The sequence below is a fragment of the Pan paniscus genome, chromosome 18 (assembly GCF_029289425.2).
Source record: "Pan paniscus chromosome 18, NHGRI_mPanPan1-v2.0_pri, whole genome shotgun sequence".
Taxonomy (NCBI): Eukaryota; Metazoa; Chordata; class Mammalia; order Primates; family Hominidae; genus Pan; species Pan paniscus.
Genome location: NC_073267.2, coordinates 93,419,501 through 93,440,191, shown reverse-complemented (window position 1 = coordinate 93,440,191; position 20,691 = coordinate 93,419,501). Strand labels below are relative to the sequence as shown.

General features: G+C 45.3%; 1 protein-coding gene across 3 annotated transcripts in view; it reads right to left on the bottom strand.

Moving 5' to 3' along the window:
- Positions 1 to 20,691, bottom strand: part of CDH13 (cadherin 13) — a 1,163,636-nt gene that overhangs the window by 101,396 nt on the left and 1,041,549 nt on the right. For all 3 annotated transcript variants that reach the window (XM_003820879.5, XM_063597784.1, XM_003820881.5), the window contains one exon: positions 16,854 to 17,107. In XM_003820879.5, the coding sequence (XP_003820927.1) occupies positions 16,854 to 17,107 (254 nt within the window). The remainder of the gene's footprint in view (positions 1 to 16,853; positions 17,108 to 20,691) is intronic.

Here is a 20,691-nt window from a genome sequence, read left to right as displayed (position 1 = left end):
TGATCCTGCTTTACTTAAAAAGCTGATATTTTGCTTATTATGAATTTTTGCAATAATTTTTCTTTTGAAACAGAGTCTCAGTCTGTTGCCCAGGCTGGAGTACAGTGGCATGATCTTGGCTCACTGCAATCTCCACCTCCCGGATTCAAGCGATTCTCCTGCCTTAGCCTCCTGAAAAGCTGGGACTATGGGCACGCGCCACCACACGTGGCTAATTTTTGTATTTTTAATAGAGACAGGGTTTCATCATGTTGGCCGGGCTGGTCTCGAACTCCTGATCTCAAGTGATCTGCCCACCTCAGCCTTCCTAAATGCTGGGATTATAGGCGTGAACCACCGTGCCTGGCTAATTTTTGCATTAGTTTTGATTTTTAAAATACTGCATTAAAACATCTTTCTGGATGATTGAGTTTTTCAGTATCCCCTTAAAGCTTATGACCAAGATGAGGGCCTGGCTTGACTCTCCCTAGTCCAGCCCAAAGGGAGGTATTGGGGCAGAGTGCCTTCTCTTGCCCTGATGGTCTGCCCAGAGCCACACCCTGCCCTCTGCAAGCCACAGCCCTGTTCTGTAGCATTCTTGGCTCTTCGTGCCCTGCAGAGATTTACCTGGTTGCTGGCCCATGTCACCTGTTCCTGCTTTGTGACAGAGACACTCTTTAGTGTGGGAACTGAATATGCAAATGTTTACCTCTCACCTCATAAGCACCCATCCTCACAGAGGGCAGCTGGGGACGGTCATAACAGCAAGTCTGCTGTGGAGGTCATCACGAGCACTGTGGAAGACTCACACTTGTGGAAGGGTTTTGGAGTGGATGTTTCTCATTCCTGACTGCTCCCCATCCTTTATCATCCCTCATAGCATCCCAACCCCTCTTTTGGAGAAAACCCTGTTTTGTGCAGTGTTGGTGGGAGGTAGTAACCCACTCCCATTCTCTCCCAATGCAGCAGGAGTGGATATGGGACATGAGACAACTCCAGCAAACTGGATGCTCTTGCGTGAGTGGTGTGGGGGTGAACACAGGTCATGTTCATTGCATGGGAAGCATAACATGAGAACTCAGCTGTTCTCTTTGTGGTGGTCCCTAATCCCTCCTTCCCTCCCCTTGAGTTCTATCTGGCGGCTACTGATTTTTTCCAGTCTGTCTTCTGGTTTTCTATCCATTCTGTGATGCCTAATGTCAACCCGGTCTGTTCTTGTTTTATTTCACCTAACATAGCCCATGCTGGTTTCTGTTGCTTGTGACCATGAATCCTGACAGATAGTGGACTAGGTACGATTAGAGGTTCTGAATTGTCACGTCCTCTTTTGCTCACAGGAACAGTCTCCTCTGATTCATTTCACTTCAAACATTCAACCAGATCCTAAACTTGTTTGGGTGACAGAGTATCTACAACTCATGGTGTTACTTGCACAGTGTGAGGTACTTTGCAGAGCATCTTAAAATACTGATAAATTTAATCCCAATGCCCAAACTAGGAACAGTTTTACTAGCAGAAAATATGACTAGTTATATGTGTTCTCTAGAAAAATTGCAAAATCAAGCCTACCTCCACCAAATGGCCAAGCTGCAAACGTTCATAAATCAGTTGTTCAACTCCTACGTTTAATAACAGTTCGCCATTCATTCACTGGCACTGTCATCTCTGAGTGCTTGCTTACAGGCAAGCAAACAGCAGATGGCAAAACTTAATATTTAGAAACTCCTATCTGCTCCCTTGGATTTTACCAGGAATGAGGAAGAGACTGTTATCATGAGATTTAAGCAGTGAGGTACCCGGGGCTGGCTTGTGGAAAGTAAAAATAAACTAAGTCCATAAGGCATGAAAACCAAATATTCTAGAAAAACACGCCTATCAGTCTCAAAGAGACACCTTTAGTAAATGACTACACATTATGCTCATTTTGCTAAAAATGCGAATCAGTTAATTTAATGCTATGTACCATGCACTGTGTTCTAAACACTTTCCCTGAATTCTTTTCTTCTGTATCCATCACAGTGACTCTATAACCTAGATAGTATTATTTCTCCCCATGCTTCAGGTGGGGACACTGAGGCCCAGAGAGATTAAAAATCTGCCCAAGGTTACACTTCTGGAAGATGGACAAGTGGGGATTTTTGCTCAGGAAGTCTGGCACTAGTCTGGCAGTTGTGGCCACTTGGCTATGTACTTTTCTTTTATTTTTTTCTTTGAGATGGAGTCTCACTCGGTTGCCCAGGCTGGAATGTAGTGGTGCAATCTCAGCTCACCACAACCTCCGCCTCCCAGGTTCAAGTGATTCCCTTGCCTCAGCCTCCTGAGTAGCTGGGATTACAGGTGCATGCCGCCATGCCTGGCTAATTTTTGTATTTTTTAGTAGAGGCGGGGTTTCACCATATTGGCCAGGTTGGTCTTGAACTCCTGACCTTGTGATCCACCTGCCTCGGCCTCCCAAAGTGCTGGGATTACAGGTGTAAGCCACCGTGCCCAGCCGGCTATGTGCTTTTCTTTGCAAGGCCGTAAGAGACCAGGGGTCTGACATTTCCCATGCAGCTGCTCTGGGGTAGTTTCTAGAGACAGCCTGAATCTAGGATGAAATAAAAAGAGTCAAGGTCAGTTTCCTTTGCTTCCATAAGGAAAACACATCCTTCAAGTCCGAGAGTCTCTATTTGCCTATAGTAAGTTTGGCAAAATAAGGAAGTTTATGACAGAGCCTTGTTCTCCTTAAGGCAATCACAGGAATAGAATGCACAGGGAAGTGGGCATGAAAGAGTTAAATGGAAAGAAACCGGGACAGACGGAGTCTGTAAAAACATTTCGCATCATCAACCCACGCAACAGGTGGATGTCCAGCAGGCAAAGCCATCCCTGTCATCAGATGATGGCAGGAAGAGCCTCTGTGCTATGGAAAGAGCAAGCCGGGAAGAATGCATCCCTAGGGACCTCCTGCAACCTTGAGTCCAGGGAGCAACCTTGAGTCCATGGAGGTCTGGCCAGACTCCCTCCCCATGCTCTTACAGGCATCTGGCAGCAGTGATTTTTGCTGTGGCTATCAGCAATGAAAGCTGTCATAAATCCATCAACTGAAATCAGAAATGGAACAAACAGTTTTATTCTGAAAAACAGAAGTTGGAGACAGCAAGCTATTGGGTGTGGTAATTGCACACACAGGGCACGCTTCTCTGGCTTCAGTTTGGTTTGGGAGGCAGAAGAGCAGAGAGGTGAGGACGGCTGTCATTGAGTCACATTTCCTGAGTGTGAATCTGAGTGTGAATTTCTTTGGGTAATTTCCTGAATCTTCCTAAGCCTTATTGTCTTCCCCTGTATAAAAGGGGTAATCAGAGACCCACAGGGTTGCTGTGAAATGAGGGGTGATCTAATGCAGAAGGCTCAGGGAACAGTGCCTGGGACAAAGTAAATGCCAGCTACTATATCGTAATCTTGAGCAATTTGGTGTAGCTATTGCAGAAAGCGGCCAACCTAGCCTGGCTGTGTTAGGGAAGTGGATCAGACATGCTAGTGAAAGAAGACAGGAGATGGAAGGAGGCAGGATGGCCAAGGTCCGTTCGACTCCTGGGGACAACGTACACTCTACCCTGGGGCCTGCATAGACTCAGGATATGCTGATTTGGGGTCGGGCTGCCAAGTTAACAGCACCGTTGTACGGAACTGTGCTGGTCTTGAACTCCTGACCTTGTGACCCACCTGCCCTGGCCTCCCAAAGTGCCAGGTGGGTGTGAGCCACCGCACCTGGCTGGCTATGTACTTTTCTTTGCAAGGCTGTAAGGGGATTCTCAGGAAGCAGTGCCTCATGTGAAACAGCACCAGGCAGGGCCACTCCTCCCAATATGAGAGTGTCCCACGGCTTGGCCACAGCCCTACGTTCACTTCCCTCTTTGGGGATCATAGTCTCAAGGATTTAAATTCCATCTGGATGTTGATGACACCCAGGCTTCTATCTGTAGCACAAACGCCCCCTGATACCCAGCTCATGTGCTCTCTTTGTCTACCTCAAACTCAACAAGAACAAGACCGAGTTCCTGTACTTTCCTCCCACAAGTTACTTTGCCACTTCTCCAGCGAGCTTGCAAAGCTCAGAGATGTGCCCTCTGTGCTTCCATTTGTTTGGGACAAAAATCTTGGAGTCAATCTTTATTCCTCTCTCTCTCTCTCTGACACACACACACACACACACAGACACACACACACACACACACACACACACACACACACGGCACAGTTGGTTAGCTAATCCCTGTCACCAGTACCTTCAAAACATTCAGGGCCTGGCCCAGTGGTTCACAGCTGTTATCCCAGCACTTTGGGAGGCCGAGGCAGGTGGATCACTTGAGGCCAGGAGTTCCAGACCAGCCTGGCCAACATGGTGAAGCCCCATCTTTATTAAAAATACAAAAATTAGCTGGGTGTGGTGGTGCATGCCTGTAATCCCAGCTACTCCAGAGGCTGAGTCACAAGAATCACTGGCACCTGGGAGGCAGAGGTAGCAGTGAGCCAAAATCGTGGCACTGTACTCCAGCCAGAAAGACATAGCCAGACTCTGTCTCAAAAATAAAAAAAACAACAACAACAACAAATTTAGTGTCTGCAGCTTCTCACTGCCTGCACTGCAACCATCCCTGCCCAGACCCATATGGCCTCTTACCTGGATTACTATGGCTACCCTACACTCCAGTCCTCTGCTCTGCCTCTGTCTCCCTTTCCCTTAATTGCCCCCTTTCCTAATCCCACTAGCATGCTTAACACTTTCCCCATCTTCTCTGGAGCATCGGCCTCATTTCCCACCTTCCCCTAACTCGCTGTGCGCTGGGCACAATCCTGCACACTCTGCCTCGGGGCCTTCCCACTTGCTTCCTCTACCTGGACCTCTCCACCCGGGATAGCTGTGTGGCTCACCTCCACTTCCTCCAATTCTTCACTGAAGCGTCACAGCACTGGTGAGGCTTGTGCTGACCCTCTATCTAGAGTGATGGCTCCCCTCCTTCCTTCTCTGCTTCCTTTCTTTGCATTAATCACCAGTTACTATGCTACTTATTGTATTTATTAATTCTCTCATTCTTTTTCTCTCTTCCACAGGAATATGATTTCGATGATAACAGATTTTTTTTTCTTTTTTTTGAGACGGAGTTTTTGCTCTTGTTGCCTAGGCTGGAGTGCAGTGGCGTGATCTTGGCTCACCACCACCTCCGCCTCCCGGGTTCAAGTGATTCTTCTGCCTCAGCCTCCCAAGTAGCTGGGATTACAGGCATGCACCACCACGCCCGGCTAATTTTGTATTTTTAGTAGAGATGGGGTTTCACCATGTTGGTCAGCCTGGTCTCAAATTCCTCACCTCAGGTGATCCACCCACCTTGGCCTCCCAAAGTGCTGGGATTGCAGGTGTGAGCCACCGCTCCCGGCCAACAGATATTTTTAATTGTTTCTGGGGCTACTGTATCCCCCAATGCCTAGAAAAGCACTCAGTATGTTGCAGGTGTGGGATGAATGAATGGAGAGAGAAGTTTTCCGGTCATAGCCCTAATTCAAATCCCAAGGTCCTCCTTTCACATGTGCAGCCTACACTCAGGGACCCAAGAATACTTAGAAGCAGCCATATAAGGTCGGATCTTCTAGTGAGATTCCTGCCAACGCTATTGGAATGCATGAGGAAATCCCCAAATTAAGCATTTGTAGGAGGACTGTAGTTTAGAGCCTCATCACTTGAAAATACAAGCTTTGAGATTCATTTGGAAAGCAGATTGGGAGCAGATGATGAAATGCATTTCTTGAATTAGTTACATGACTCACTGCCTGTGGTTTCATTACCCGTGTTAGGGTTAATGCCATGATAAGCTCCTCGTGCTTGCTGGCTGACTGGTGTTAGTGATTGATAGACAAACTCAGATAATAAATCAGCTATTTTCCCTATGCAACTGACTTCTGTTGCAATCCTGAAATGTGTGGCTTTTTCAATCAGTGCTATGTTAGTAGCTTATATAGCAGTCCTTATCTATTTCAAATGGGTTTATTAAAAAAAAAGCTAAGTAGATTTAACAGCTTAGAAAATATTGGTCAAGGAACAATATTAACATTTGTCAATATTTTCTATATTGGTTCTGAGGATTAATTTCTAAGGCTGACAAGAAGGACCCTGATAATTATATTCAAATATAGCCCATTTGAAACCATGTTTTCAATAATGAAAGTCTGGCCTATGGCAAATTTATAACGACATATGTAGATGGATGTTAAAAAGGTGGTTGATTTGTAACATAGCCTTTCATCCGTTTACCCAAATGGCCAGATGTTTCATATTAACCAAATTGAGCACCTTTAATTGACATGAATAATGAAAATCTTCAGTCTCCGGATCATTATAAAAGCCAGGATTCTGTTTTTAGCCAGTGAAGCTCTTAAAACTTAAAAAATCCCATAGTTTAATTTGTGAGGCTTTGTTTCCCCCAGCATCTTCATAACAGAAAATCTGACTTCTAAAAACAAGAGTCATCTGTGCGAATATATTTGCATAAATAATTAAAAATTCCACAGCAGAATAGGCAATAAAATGTATTGCTACCATAAACTTACAATGGAAGAACACCGCTTTAATTAAAAATCACAAAGACACCACTGTAAACAATCCATTTACATTTCAAACTCTGTGTTTGTTGACTTAAAAAAGAAAAAAATCTTAACTCATTAAAAACAAGAACCAAAAAAATGACCTCATCCCAGATCCTGTTATTGAGGTCAGTAACCACATTTAATTAAGATGAAGTGTTAATAATATAGTTTAGAAGCTGAAGGCCTTCTCTTAATTTCCCCAGGTAGAAATGTTACTATTTGGCCTTTAACTTCTGATTAAAATTTAAAAGGTGGGAGTCACCTCAATTTAAACTCTTAAATCTGGTTTTGAAACCTGGTTTTGGGATTAGAAATCCTCCTTCCTCCCAATAAATGGTAGGCTACTACATATTTTTGAACCCCTGTGTTTCTGAGAATGCCAGAGATGACAAAATTTGCATTTTCAAGAGAGCTGATTTTTGCCTTTTTCTTCCAAAGGTCTTAGAAGATACAGAATAAAATGTCCCATCGCCAGTCAATGACGGTTTTTGCTTAATTTCCCATCATTTTTTGTGATTTCCTTTGAATGAGCTCCAATATTAGATTAAACAAGGTGTTAAAGAAAAGGACTTGATGAATCATGGGAAGACCAGTAAAAATGGAAATTGGGCATTTTAACAAATCTTTTGGGGCTGAACTGTCATTATTCTATGTTGTATTCTTTACCAGTTTGAATGCATGAATGAATTCTACTGTAAAGTTAAAAAGCATCCAGGTCAGAAAGATTAGGAGGAAGGAAATGACTTAAAAAAGACAGAGCCCCAAAGAAATCAGGACAAAGCAGTTGTAGTTTTCAAAGAGATGAGTATCTAATTTGGATCTGATTCAGATATTCTGTGTTCAAAGAATAGGCTCAATTTGGATCAAGGCTTCGGAAGAAGGGTTGGCTGACGGCAATGGCTCTTTAATGTAACTTTCATGGACTTGGAAAGTTCTGTGAGAGACCTGCACATCCTTCTAAAGTCTCCCTGCTAGCACTGGCCACCCTTCCTGGGATTGGTTTAAAACAAGGCCAAATGTAAATGTTTTCATGGTTGGTAGACATTAGTCAATGTTTGAAGATTAAAAGAAAACAAAACCTATGATGTGGTTTGGATTTGTGTCCTCACCCAAATCTCATACTGAAATATAATCTCCAATGTTGGAGCCTGGTGGGAGGTGATGGGATCAGGGGAGTTAATGCAATCCCTCCTTGGTGGCGTCTTCGGGATAGTGAGTTCTTGCGCGATCTGGTTGTTTAAAAGTGAGTAGCACCTCGGCCCACCTACTCTGGACATGTGAAGTGCTGGCTCCCTGTTTGTCTTCTGCCACGATTTTAAGTTTCCTGAGGCCTCCCCAAAAGCTGAGTGGATGCTGCCATGCTTCCTATATAGCCTGCAGAGCCATGAGACAATTCAATCATTTTCTTTATAAATTACCCAGTCTCAGGCATTTCTGTGTAGCAATTTGAGAATGGACTAATGCAAGCTATGTCTACATTTTTTTTTTTTCTAGACGAAGTCTCACTCTGTCACCCAGGTTGGAGGGCAGTGGCACGATCTTGGCTCACTGCAACCTCCACCTCCCAGGTTCAAGTGATTCTCCTGCCTCAGCCTCCCTAGTAGCTGGGACTACAGGCAAGCACCACCATGCCTGGCTAACTTTTTTTTGTATTTTTAGTAGAGATGGGGTTTCACCATATTGGTCAGGCTGTTCCTGAATTCCTAACCTCAAATGATCTGCCCAGCTTGGCCTCCTGAAGTGCTGGGATTACAAAGCATCAGCCACTGCATTCGGTCAACCCATGTCTACTTAATGCAGAAAAATGTGTGCATGCAGTCACCCCCAACCCAGCTGCCATTAATCTATTCCACCTGGTTACTGAACACTGGTCATGCACCAGTCCTTCTGCTGGGATTGGACTGTTTCCAGACATTTGAACCCTTAAAAATTTTTTCTGTCTTTGGTGGCCTCACCCCAAATTGTATCAAATGTACTAAAATGTACCCACACTAAAAATACATTTTTTTCCTATAACATGTTTGAAATTATTTTTATACTTCTGCTTTTGGAATTACTGTACCATAAGAAATATTCTACTAATAATCACCTATAATTTATCTGCCATTCTTGCAAGGTGAGAGCTACAAATAGTTTGCAAATGTAAAGACACTTTTGCAAATATTACCTTTAACCTGCTAAAGTTGTCATGATGCCGTGGGCAGTTGATATTTATTAATTTCAATTTTGCTGCTTTCTTTTTGAATTTTGGAGGCAATAGACTATGTATTCAGGTCCCTGACATTTTTGTAGGCCCGTGGAAAGCCTGAAGGTCTTAGTCCTGTGCCTAAAGTGCTTAATTAACTCAATGGTACTGAGGAAGCTCTGGTGGCTCATTAGGGAAGGAGATAAAGATGATTGTTACTCTCCCTGAGCACAAAGTCTCGTGGGAAGACGGACAGTTATGTCAAGGATTGAGGAAGTGTGAAGCTTGGTGAAGTTACACTAAGACATGTTCAAAAAGCCTTAAGCCAACATCAGCAGTAGGCGCGGTGGTGCGGAGGAAGCTCCGGCGTTCTGATTCACGACATTAACTCAGCCTCTGTAAACCCTGCTTGTGTGCTTTCCTCCTTTAACCACGGCTCAGGGAGGTTCTCTCTCCTCATCAGTAAGAAGGGAGAACAAGATGTTCTCATTTACAGGGTGGTTATGAAAATACAAGAAGACTGGTAACAGTGCTTTTGGTAAAGTTCTACATAAAAATGTTATATATTTTAATCATCCTAGTAGCAATATTATTACCATCATTCTCAAAACCCATGTCTGCAGGGGGTTGTGAAAATCTTGGCCTAGTTTGGTCTGGCACCCTATTCCCTAGAGGCAGAGGCCTGTGCACAGGCAGGACGAAAGCAGGGTTTCTGGCGGAATCCAGCCATCTGCTGAAAGTCAGCCGGGCATGGTGCAGGGGAAGAAGCAATTTGTGCCACTCTGCTCCTTCTCCTCGACTGGGGATCATTGGTTCTTAGTTCCCAAGGAAGCAATTTATTTCATTCCTTCTTCCCTTCCTGTCTCCCTTTCTTTCTTCCTTTATAGGGACACCATCATTTGCAGCAAAAGTTCTTGCTCTTATGACGATAAGCTCCCTGGGAGGCTGTAGACAGAGACTATTTCTTTCACCAGTGAATTTACAGCACCTAGCACAGTGTCAGGCCCACAGTGGGCTCTACATAAATACCATGGCATGAATGAATGAATAGCTGTAATCCATGTGCTCTTCTCTAGCACTAGTCTTTAGCAACATCATCTATTATTTTGATTATGCAAATATCTAATATCATGGGATATTTTTCCCTTTTAAAATGTACCCTGTAGTTATTTATTAAGCAGAAAGATTCCATTTAAAAAGTCATTCATGGCAGAAAGTGCCATCTACCTTATACTATCCATTCTTCCTTTCTTCCTTAGTAAAGAACCTTGGTTTAAAAAACAATGCACATTGCTTCCCAGTCAAATGACCATACTTCCCATAATCCCTTGCAGCTAGGTATGGCCCTGTGACCAATTTTGGCCAATAAAATTTAAATAAAAATGTGGATGACTTCCAGAAAGTCTCCTTAAAAGAGAGGGAGTATCCCTCTTCTTTCTCCATTTCCCATCCTGCTGTCTGGAATGCAGATATGAAGGTTGGAGCACTAGCAACCATAACAGACCATGAGGAAGAGGGTGCCAGCCTAGACGTGGTAAAATAGTGAGCAAGTAGAACCCTGTGTGGGGCCGTGTGGGGCTGCCACTGTCCCTGAACTGTCATGCCTGCTCTAGACCTACTTTATGTGAGAAAAAAAAATCAACTTCTATCTGCTCTGAGCCACTGTCATTTTGAATTTTCCTGTTATGTTCAGGCAAACTTAGTCCCCACAGATAAAATGCTTGACACATACTCGCAGGGCTCCCTGGATGAATGACCCTTTCCAAAAAAAAGTGTTGAGCAGTGATATGAAATTTTACGTGGGTAGGAACAATATTTTTCTTCAACACATATCTTCTATATTCAAAGTGTAGGCAGAAGTCTCTGCTGTGGAATTGTTTACTATAGATCCTGGGCAAGATGAGTTCTGTCTGAAAAATGTTTGGAATAGGAATTGCTACTTGGTTGCCCTTGATTGTAGAGAGAAAGAAGTGAGTCCTCCCAGCTATTCAGAAGGATTTAGCTGCCGGCTGCCTCCCTAATGTAACCAAATCAGGGATCTGATGGAAGGGTTAGTTCTCATGTTTCATTTCACTGTAGGAGAAGGTTTAGCAAATGTAGTTACTTCCATTTTGCATAATTATCTTTCGGCTACTTTTTTTGTGTGTGATGGAGTCACGCTTTATTGCTCACGCTGGAGTGCAGTTGCACCATCTCTGCTCACTGTAACTTCTGCCTCCCAGGTTTAACAGGTTCAAGAAATTCTCCTTCCTCAGCCTCCCAAGTACCTGGGATTACAGGGGTACACCACCATGCCCAGCTAATTTTTGTATTTTTAGTAGAGATGGCGTTTCGTCATGTTGGCCAGGCTGGTCTCGAACTCCTGATCTCAAGTGATCCACCTGCCTCGGCATCCCAAAATATTGGGATTACAGGTGTGAGCCACTGTGCCCAGCCTGGGCTACTCTTTCTAACAAGTTCAGTTACATGAGTCCTCTCCTCATTAGAGATACTTGAATATCATCAGGATATTTTACCTTGAGCACCTGGAGGAACGGTTGCTACGCTGAAAGTGGAAGCAAGTCTTATCATCATCTCACCTGGAGAGGACAGAGTGGGAACCTGCTCTGTTTTAGAACCTGATGTACATGATCTTGGAGAGGAGAAGGACTTTCTAAACTGTGACATCAATTTAGAAATAATGGAAAATATAAATTTGACTGCCTAGACATAAAAACAAAGAATTCTGCATATGCCAAAAAACATTAACAATACACAGTAATACTTTTGCTCAACCAAAGTATTTTCAGGGACTTGTCTTCAGGATATTAATGATGCATTAAACAATTTCACTATAAGCATACCCGCTAATGTTTTAAAAAACTGCAAACAAGTGTAAACAATGTAAATAGTCAACAACAAGGGAATAAATAAACAGATGAGTATATCCCTCTAATGGAATAATAGCACACTATTCAGCGATGAAAAATAATGGCTATTTCTTTGGACAGAAAGCTGTTCAGCATATACTGGGAAATAAAAATGGTGAGTTTTGAGGGTGGATAATGCAAGCCAATTTTGGTAATGAAAAACAGAATACTCACATACGTGATTGAGGGAGACAGATCCAAGCTGTGGAAAAGGGATTTCCTTGTCTGAGATGATGACAGATACTTTATTATCTTCCTTATTCTTACCTGTCTTTTCAAAAGTTTCTTCCAGAAACTATCTTAACTTTATAATAAGGATAAGAAGATAAAAGTCATTAAAAAGAAGAATTTCATCTGTCACTAGACCACTGCTGTTCATTTTGATTTGACTAACAACACAATGTGAAGGGCTTTTTAACAAGTCTTAATAACCCAGGCTTTTTAGTGAGAAGATTCCCTCTGATGTTTGGACACCCCTTGTCTTTGCAGTCACAGGTTCCTTGGAGATCAAGGCGCCCTTTGCTGACTTGAGCATTCCCTGGGGAGATGAAAGGGCGTCTGGCCGCGGTCAGCAGAGGAGCAGTGGTGCCTGAGACGTGCATTTCCTCATGCGAGGCAGGACGTGGCCCAGGAGTTGGACTTAGCTGGAAGTGCGTTCCTAAGTTTCAGTGGGGTTGGGGTTGGGGAGAAGGCTTCCCATGTTGACCATGGAAGGAGCCCCCTCAGGGAGGAGGTGACAGTGGCCATTAGGATGGGCAGGTCCTGCTGCAGGATCTCAGGGTCCCGGTCTCTCATGGGGGCTTTTAGTTTCGAGGGCCTGGTGACTAATGTGGCATGAGATGGGGTTGTTGGAGCTGAATCACAGGGAATGTCAGAAAAGACAGAGATGGTGGGGTGGGGAGAGAAAGAGAGACAGACAGGCAAAGAGACAGACAGGCAAAGAGACAGAGGAAGGAGGAACAGTGAGGCCGGATAGGTAGTTAAGGAAGTGACCGTGTTCTCGGGACACAGCAGCAACTGTGGTGACCGCACAGCCAACACAGTCAATCTCAGGATGTGCACGGTAAATGAGCTCATTCAAGCAAAGCTGTCTTCAGTGGCGACTTTCCCCTCTACAGAACATGCACATTTTAATTTTACCTGTCCTCAAACTGACTCTGCTTATCATAATTGTGAAAAACACAGCCCTGGGTGGAGATTTTAGATGCTAAAGAGACATGCGACATATGAACGGCCATGTACAGCTACTGCACATGTGCACCCGGAAGACCACTCAGAACAGCTTCCTAGTAACGCCTCTTCCCACCTCCTTATGAATAATAATGAAGACTCCCAGAAGGGAGCCTCCCTGGTGTGGGTCTTTGCTGCCTCATTGTTGCGAGCAGCCTGCCCGGAATCCTCTCTCTCAGAGGATACTGCTATTCTGCACCTAACTTTCAACATATTCTTTTTCTGTTGCAATAAATTACTCTATGCTGCACTTCTTTTGGTGTGTGTCTCTTGTTTAAATTCTTTTAAACTAAGAAGACAAGAACAGAGGTATCACATCAGCAGTCAACACAAGGAAGAAGAAGAAAAAGATATTAGAGATACTAAAATGTTATCAGGAGACACCTGATTCCTGTTTTGTGGAGGAGGAGGAGGAGGAGAAGGAAGAGTTCTTTTCGAGATAAGTTTCTTCTTCCAGTGCCTGCTCCCTGAAGAATCATCACAACAACAGCAGTAACGTCACAACTTAGAAGGCAGTTGCATCTGTCTGAGAAGCCGGGGTAGCCCAGCGCAGATGATTACATTAGAAAACTGTCTCCCATCCTGGCCCCTCTCTGCAGCCCCACTCCTCCTCTGCACACACAGGCCCCAAGGGAGAGCACTTCTCAGTGTGCAGGATCAAAGGCTGCCAATAATTAATGAGCCTCTTTTTTCCCAAAGAGCTCCTATGACAATAGCTCAACCTGTCGGTGATGTTATCCCGGCTTTACTCCAGGAGAGGAGAGGGGTGGAGGGGAAGAAAGAGAAAGGAGGGAAAGGTGGGTAGGAGGGAGTGAAGGGGAGAAGAAAGGAGGAAGGGAAAGGGGGTGTCCAGCCAGTGCCAGGCTGAGAAAGGGTCACGTGTGGGCCACTGTGGCTCCCAGCAGGAAGGAATATGCCTGAGGAGTGAGGCCAGAGAGAGAAATGTGTGCAGTACACATATATGCACATGCACACACACATTTACTTTGCTCCAAGGCTGGGAAAGGGATTAGTCCCGCCATCATTCAGCTAGGCCAATGTGTAAATGCTAGAACTCTTAGACCAGCTGCAGAGACACACTGCAGCTCTATTTTCTGTGGGGTTCACAAGGTTCACCTTTGCGCCAGGGGCTCTCTGTGGTTCCTGATTACACAGCATTTGTTCCCATCCTCTGGGACTAGCCTCCCACACTTCCTCGGGTAGCCGCCCCTGCAGGCCCTCACAGCTGGGTGCTGGGGTCCGTGGCAGGCTCAGGCACCAGGACTCGTGGCACAATCTGTCCTGCTCATCTTCTGCTTGGTTCAGAGAGTTGTGCTTGTGACTCAACCTGGGCCTTGGGCTGGGCTACTGATTAGGAAGGAAGATGTTGCTTTCCTCTGGTAGGATCAAGGAGAGGTGTTGGCTGGTGCCTCTTCCCTCTTCCCTCTACAGATGTGCAAATATGGCTGAGGATGGAGACAACCCAGGGGAGAGCAGAGCCAGATATAGAGAAGGAATATGGTCTGAGCACCTGAATTCCATCATGCTGGAGGCCTTCGTTCCCATGGACTTTTCCATTAGGTGTGCTGACCTATGCAAGTAAGCAGGACCCCTTTTGGCAGAAGTCACTGTGAGTTGGGTACTAGTTACTTGTGATGGAAGGCCGAAGCTGTGATGATTACACTGGCTAGAGAAACAGGAAGAACCTCAGAACTTCCTGCGTTCCAGCTTCTCCCCACAGATGCCACCTCAAGTCATTTCTAGGTTGCTTTCTCTGACCTCCTTCTTCTCTCACACAGCGGTAGGATGAAGTCCCTTATCTGCCAGTGCTGTTTAATAGTAAGGTGACCTTTGCTCCCCATGGCTCGAATCTTGGCCTGGATGTTCCTTAATGTCTCAGCTCTCCCAGGCACCCCTCCCTCCCCAGGCTGGAATCCGGTTCCTAACTCAGTTTGCTGGGACTGCACCTGTGGCCTGCCTCCATACTCCCAGCAGTAAGCTTCATTTGCCAGATAGGATGTTCATCCCTCCTTCTCAGTCAGCGGCCCTCTGTGCTGGGTATCTGGGAACATCATCCCGGTTGATCACTAGCCAAGGTGCCTGGAGCAGGGAGCTGCATGACCCCAGCTCCAGCAAGGCAGAGCTGCCCTGGGAATGTGACCATGGGCCTAGTGACACTAGAATGGAAAACAGCTGGAGCTGGTTTATTCTCACTGTGAGATCCTGAACTGCAAGTCTGTCTGTTCCTGTGACCTAGAGCCTGAAGGATGCCCTAGCTCCTGTGCTATCTCGAGCGGGTTCTTCAGATATTCCTCCATCGTATATAGTATCCATACGGTCTTCCAGCACGTTCTTTCTTTGCCCAAGTCAGCAGAGCTGGTCTTAATCAAACAACCCAGCCTGACCTTCCTCTCCCACTGTCTGTCCCATCTTAGTGGGACATCTAGTCCTGGGTCCCAGACACCTCCATCCACCCCTCCCCATTGCATTAGCTCTTTCATGACTGGCAGCATCCCAAGTTGTCCCAGCAATGGCAGAGACACAGGGTCCAAAACATCAACCTGATTTAACTGATTTTATTGCCTCCAGGGTCCCTGCTTTCACCTCCAATTGTAAAAATACAAGATGACACTTAAGCTCACCTGGAGACATCCTACCTTTGTCCAACTACCTTGTAGTCTGTTAAGCTACGAGTTTTCCCATCTAAGTACTTAAGAAAGACTTTCTCTTTGATGTTTAAATTGCATGTTTCCATTGTCAGATAGCAACAAGGAAAAAAAGAATGGCTATTTCAGATTCACATTATTATAGGATTTGGTATTATTTCACACGCTTGTCTAGTTCATCTGGCATTCAGAAAGCTTAGCCGTAAAAATAAATCCACTTTTGGTGTTGGAAAATAACTTCTGCTGCTTCTCCACCAGCTTGCTCTAAAGTAAAGTGGTTGACTCAGTCCCCGTTGCACATTTTCAGGTGTTTCAAATCAGGAAAATCAGACACATGTTTATTTTAAATGTGTCCAATACTTGATTATTTGTACCTCATATGAGAAGAAGATTAGATTTTGGAGGAGGAAGATTAATAACTTTCTTCTGCAGAGACAGGCGTGCATTTGGCTCTGCACGCTGATTTAAGTTTATTGTGAAACAATGTACCAACGAGGGCATCTTTTATTTGTGAGCATTAGATGCACCACGGGTAGATAGCGACCATTTAATTAAATCTCATTAGGAAAATGCTTTCTATCTAAGCACTGGGCAGAGCTTAAGAAATGAAGACAGAAATTTCTGAAGACATGATTATTATTATTATTAATTTTTGCCTGCCCCTTATCAGGCAGAACGCCAATCCCAATGGTCTATTTCCAAGCACCAGGAAGTGACTTTGCTCCTTCCCCTTCTGACAGCTCAGAGTCAGTGAGCATTGAGCAGCTAGAAGGAGCATGAACTTTGCAGAGTGTCCTGTTTCCATCCTGATTCCTCTGCCACCAAGCTGGGCTGCTTGAGCAAGTACCGAACCTCTACGAATCTGCGAATCCGCAATACCTGTATCTGTAAACGGAGTTAGCAAAACCTTTGTCATAAAGCAGTGCTGATGACAAAGTAGGCAAGTTTCTGAGATGCAGGAGGCCACCCAGAGTGGCTCCCTTCTCTCTCCGTTCAAGGACTGTGCTCAGGGCCAGCAGACCCGCCTGGTCATTTGGGAACACAGCACTGAAGCTACTCTTCTCCCAGGCTGGAATCAGGTGGGAGCAGCATCCTCACCAAAGAGCCTGGCCCTCTGCAGCCGTCAGCCACAACCTCCTCTCTATGACGCTTCCCTCCCACTTGCTGAGATTGTTAACAAGTTTAATTTAATGGTATCTGTTCCTGACAACCAGCTTCTGCGACTGGAAAGGAAAAGCCATTCCTGCCCACCTCCCGTCTGTGGTTCCGGAGCCACTCACCCACCTAATGGTTTGATGCTGCAGAGAGTCGGGGTCCGTGGCATTCACTGTCAGCAGCACGCTGCCCACAGAGAGGTCCTCCTGCCTGGTCACCATCATGGGGTCTGGGTAGAAGACTGGGCCCTCGTTGACATCCAGGACAGTGATGTGGACGGTGGCTGTGGAGCTGGGGCCGTAGGAGACGTCGGGTACGAGTGGGTCTTCATTTTCCACTTTGATCAGCAGGGTGTGGAAGGCAGAAATTTCATAGTCCAATGGCTGGAAAGCAGACAAAAGGGTCTCAGGATGCACACCAGCCACAAAAGGCAGGTGGTTTGCATCAACTTCCTCTGAAATTCCACGAGCAACAGTGGGCCTTCAGGGATGGAGCTGGGCTTTGGAGGCTAAGCCTGTGTAACTGGTAACTGGGGGGCTATCTTTAAGATAAAGAATATGAAACATGAAAATGTGAGATTAGGTATGGATGTTGGTTTTTTTTTTGTTTTTGTGTTTTTGATTAAGAAATGAATGACAACACATGACTTGAGCCTTAGTGATCCGGACACTGAGTGACTTGAACCTTAGTGATCTGGGCAGTGAGTGACTTGAACCTTAGTGAGCCTCCCTCTGAGATATCGTTAGGCAACTCCCTGGCAATGGTGATGCCTAAAGCCTCCCTGCCTGGAACCTGTAACTCCGTACCCCCGACACCCATGGGGGCTCTGGTAAACGAGACTCCAACGCCCAATCCTCAGTAGCTTTATAGCAAGATAATCCTGCCTCTGTGATCACAGTGAATCAAATGGAACAGGAAAACCAAAGTTTTATATTTAATGTTTCTCACTCACTTGCCATGAAGTTAAAGGGTCTCTATGTCCCTTCAAGTATAGCCTGGGTGCATGGTTTCTAGTAGAGTATGATGTAGGGAAAAGGATTTGAAAGTCTGAGCCACATGGAGTTAAGCCGCTGGGCCCTGCCCATCTGAGGGCATGTGAAAATGTATGGGAGCATTTTCAATTGACTTGAGGGCTCTACAGCCATTTGCCGGGCGGGGGACAGCAATACTAGACTCAAGGCCATGCCCAGGACAGTCCCACACAATGGTGGATTGTCCTACCCCAGTGTCAATGAGCAGCCTTGATGAGGACCACTCTAGGTGATTTTGCAAAGGGGGCTGATAGTATCCACCTCCCCCAGCCACTGTGTGGACTAAACCAGAGGATGTCAAAGAAACTCCATGATAAACATTGGTAATACAATGGTGCTGCCAATTGAGTGTCTGTCACTCTCTTTCCCAACCACGAGAGCACATGATGTGGTGGGTGCAGCATTTCCCAGAGTGGGGCTCTGTCAGGGGTGCATGGGGAGACATTTAGGTAAGATGAGGGCATACTGCTTCTATCAAGTTCCTAATGCTTACTGGAACAAATAGCTAACCCATCAGACCCATGCCGTAATGGGTATTCTTGCACGAAGGACAAGACTAAATAAGTCAAGAGATTTGATTTACACTCAACTAAAAGTAAGCAACAACAGTTGTAGAGGTTGCAGTGGACATGGGAAAATGAAAGCAGAGATAAGGACCGTTGATGCTGGGGAAAGAGCTGGCACCGAGGTGGGAATGGAATCTGGCAGGTTGGGTCAGAGTGTCTTTAGGCAAATAAAGTCACTTTCATAATAATTACGGCTGACATGTATTCAGTGCTAAGCACGCCACACATGGGAGAGTGTGTGCCCACATAGACACAGTAGAGATGCTTCCTGGTTGTAACTGGACTTCCTGTCTTCACCTAGAACAACTCCCAGCAGGGTTAGTAATAGGATTTTAAGAGTTAACAGATGCAAAGCTCTTAGTGCTGAGCGGCTGCACAGTGATGTGTTGGTGCAATCCTTGTAACACAGCAGTAATTCACCATTCTATCCTTCTTTCTATGGATCCTAATAATGGATCTCTGTCCATCCCAAGTGATGCCAGAATGTGCAACTTCGGTAAAGTAAACTTCAAACCAGGGCCAGGGAGCGGCCATGCTTGGAAAATACAGCTATTCATCTCAATTAGGATCCTGCAGGGGACAGAGCCTTTGGCTTGCTGGGCCATGACGACGCTGAGGGTGGGCCCTCTGAACAGCAGTGAGATGCAGAGCACCCCAGTCCCGCAAGGGCCATTTCCACCCCACACCAGCACTAATCACAATCTTGGCCTAGTTTGGTCTGACATCTGATTCTCCACAGCCGGAGACGTACGCACAAGCAGGAGGATAGTGGGGTTTCTGGGGAATCCAGCCATCTGCTGACAAGTGAGACAGTCAAAATGCTTGGAAATAACCAATTTGTGCCGCTCAGCTCCTTTTCCTCGGCTGGGGACAACTGGTTGTTTTTTCCCAAGGAGACAATTCCCTCCCTCCCTCCTTCTCTCCTTCTTTCCTGGGGATATCATTATTTGCAGCAAAAGTTCTTGCTCTTATAGTTATAAGAGCTGCCTGGGAGGCTGTAGACAGAGACCATTTCTTTCACCAGTGAATACACAGCAGCTAGCACAGTGTCAGGACCGTAGTGGGCTCCAAATAAATATTGCATGCATGAATGAATGAATGAATTGACTGTAATTCTTGTGCTTTTCTCTAGCACTAGTCTTGTGCAACACAATTATATATTATTTTGATTGTGCAAAAATCTAACATTCTTGGATATTTCTGCCTTTTAAATTCCCTATTTTTTATTAAATAGAAAGATGGGTGGCAGTCAAGTCCTGGCCCTGATGCATCATAACTCTGCGACCACCAGCAAGTCACTGCCTCCCCTGAAGTCTCGGCTGTCTCTTCAATAAAATCCTAGTACAGAGGATTGTTGTAAAGATCAGTGGACAGGATGAATGTTGAATATTTCCCATGGAGCTAGGCCTGGTGTTGATATCAATAACAAGAAGCTGTTAAGATGGTAAGGAAGAAGAGTGGGGAAGCAAGAGCTGCAAGAGTCATTTCCCCAGCCCCAGTGTTTCTCCTATGTTCCCAGGCTGACACTCCCTGAACTGAACGCTGGCTTCAGAGGAACTATGCCATGGAGGAAGCCACAGAGGGAGGGGAGCAGCGAGGGAGGGAGCCACACAATGCGAGGCTGGCCTTAGGAAGGGAGCAGCGCCATGCTAATGTTTATTTCCATTTGCCTAAGGTGGGATCTACTAACTCCAGCTGTATGATGCCCAGGGCCAGACCACCTGGAGCTGCTGACACATGGGTCTCTGTTCCTAATCCCCGCCGAGTGCTGTAATTGGATTAAGAAGCCCTCCAAGATCTCACAAAGCACACAATCTTATTAATGTGCTTTGTCTGTTGCTGGGCCTCTGTGTCAGGGACAGGAGGAAATTGAAAATACTCCTGATGGAAGCTACAGAGAGGCAATTCAATTAATATTTTTTCAAGTGACAAGAGAGGGTGTAAACCACTGTCCTGGGAAATTTAAAGCCTGGAAAAGTTGACCCACATGGGAAGGATGGAGGACCTGGGTTTGTTGGCTGGAAGAGGGAGGATCCAGAACCGATTGAATAGCTATGTTTAGGCCAGTGAAAGGTTTTGGGAATAAGGGATGCTTTCTGGATACTACTTTCTTTGAGGACAGAATAGAAAATAAACTTAAAATGTAGGGTTGATTATATTCAGCTGAAAGAATAACTTTCTGGTGGTTTTAGAATCGGTTTAGAAAGCAGCTAAGCGTGCTTCTGATCTGAAGGTTTTAAAGACGAAGCCGACACTCATCTGTCAGAGCCACTGGGATTTGGTCCTTTTAAGTGGCAGGATCTTGCTGGAAACCAGCAGCATCCTGAGACTCCAAATAGTTCTTCTGCATGTTGGATTGCTAACTGGTTA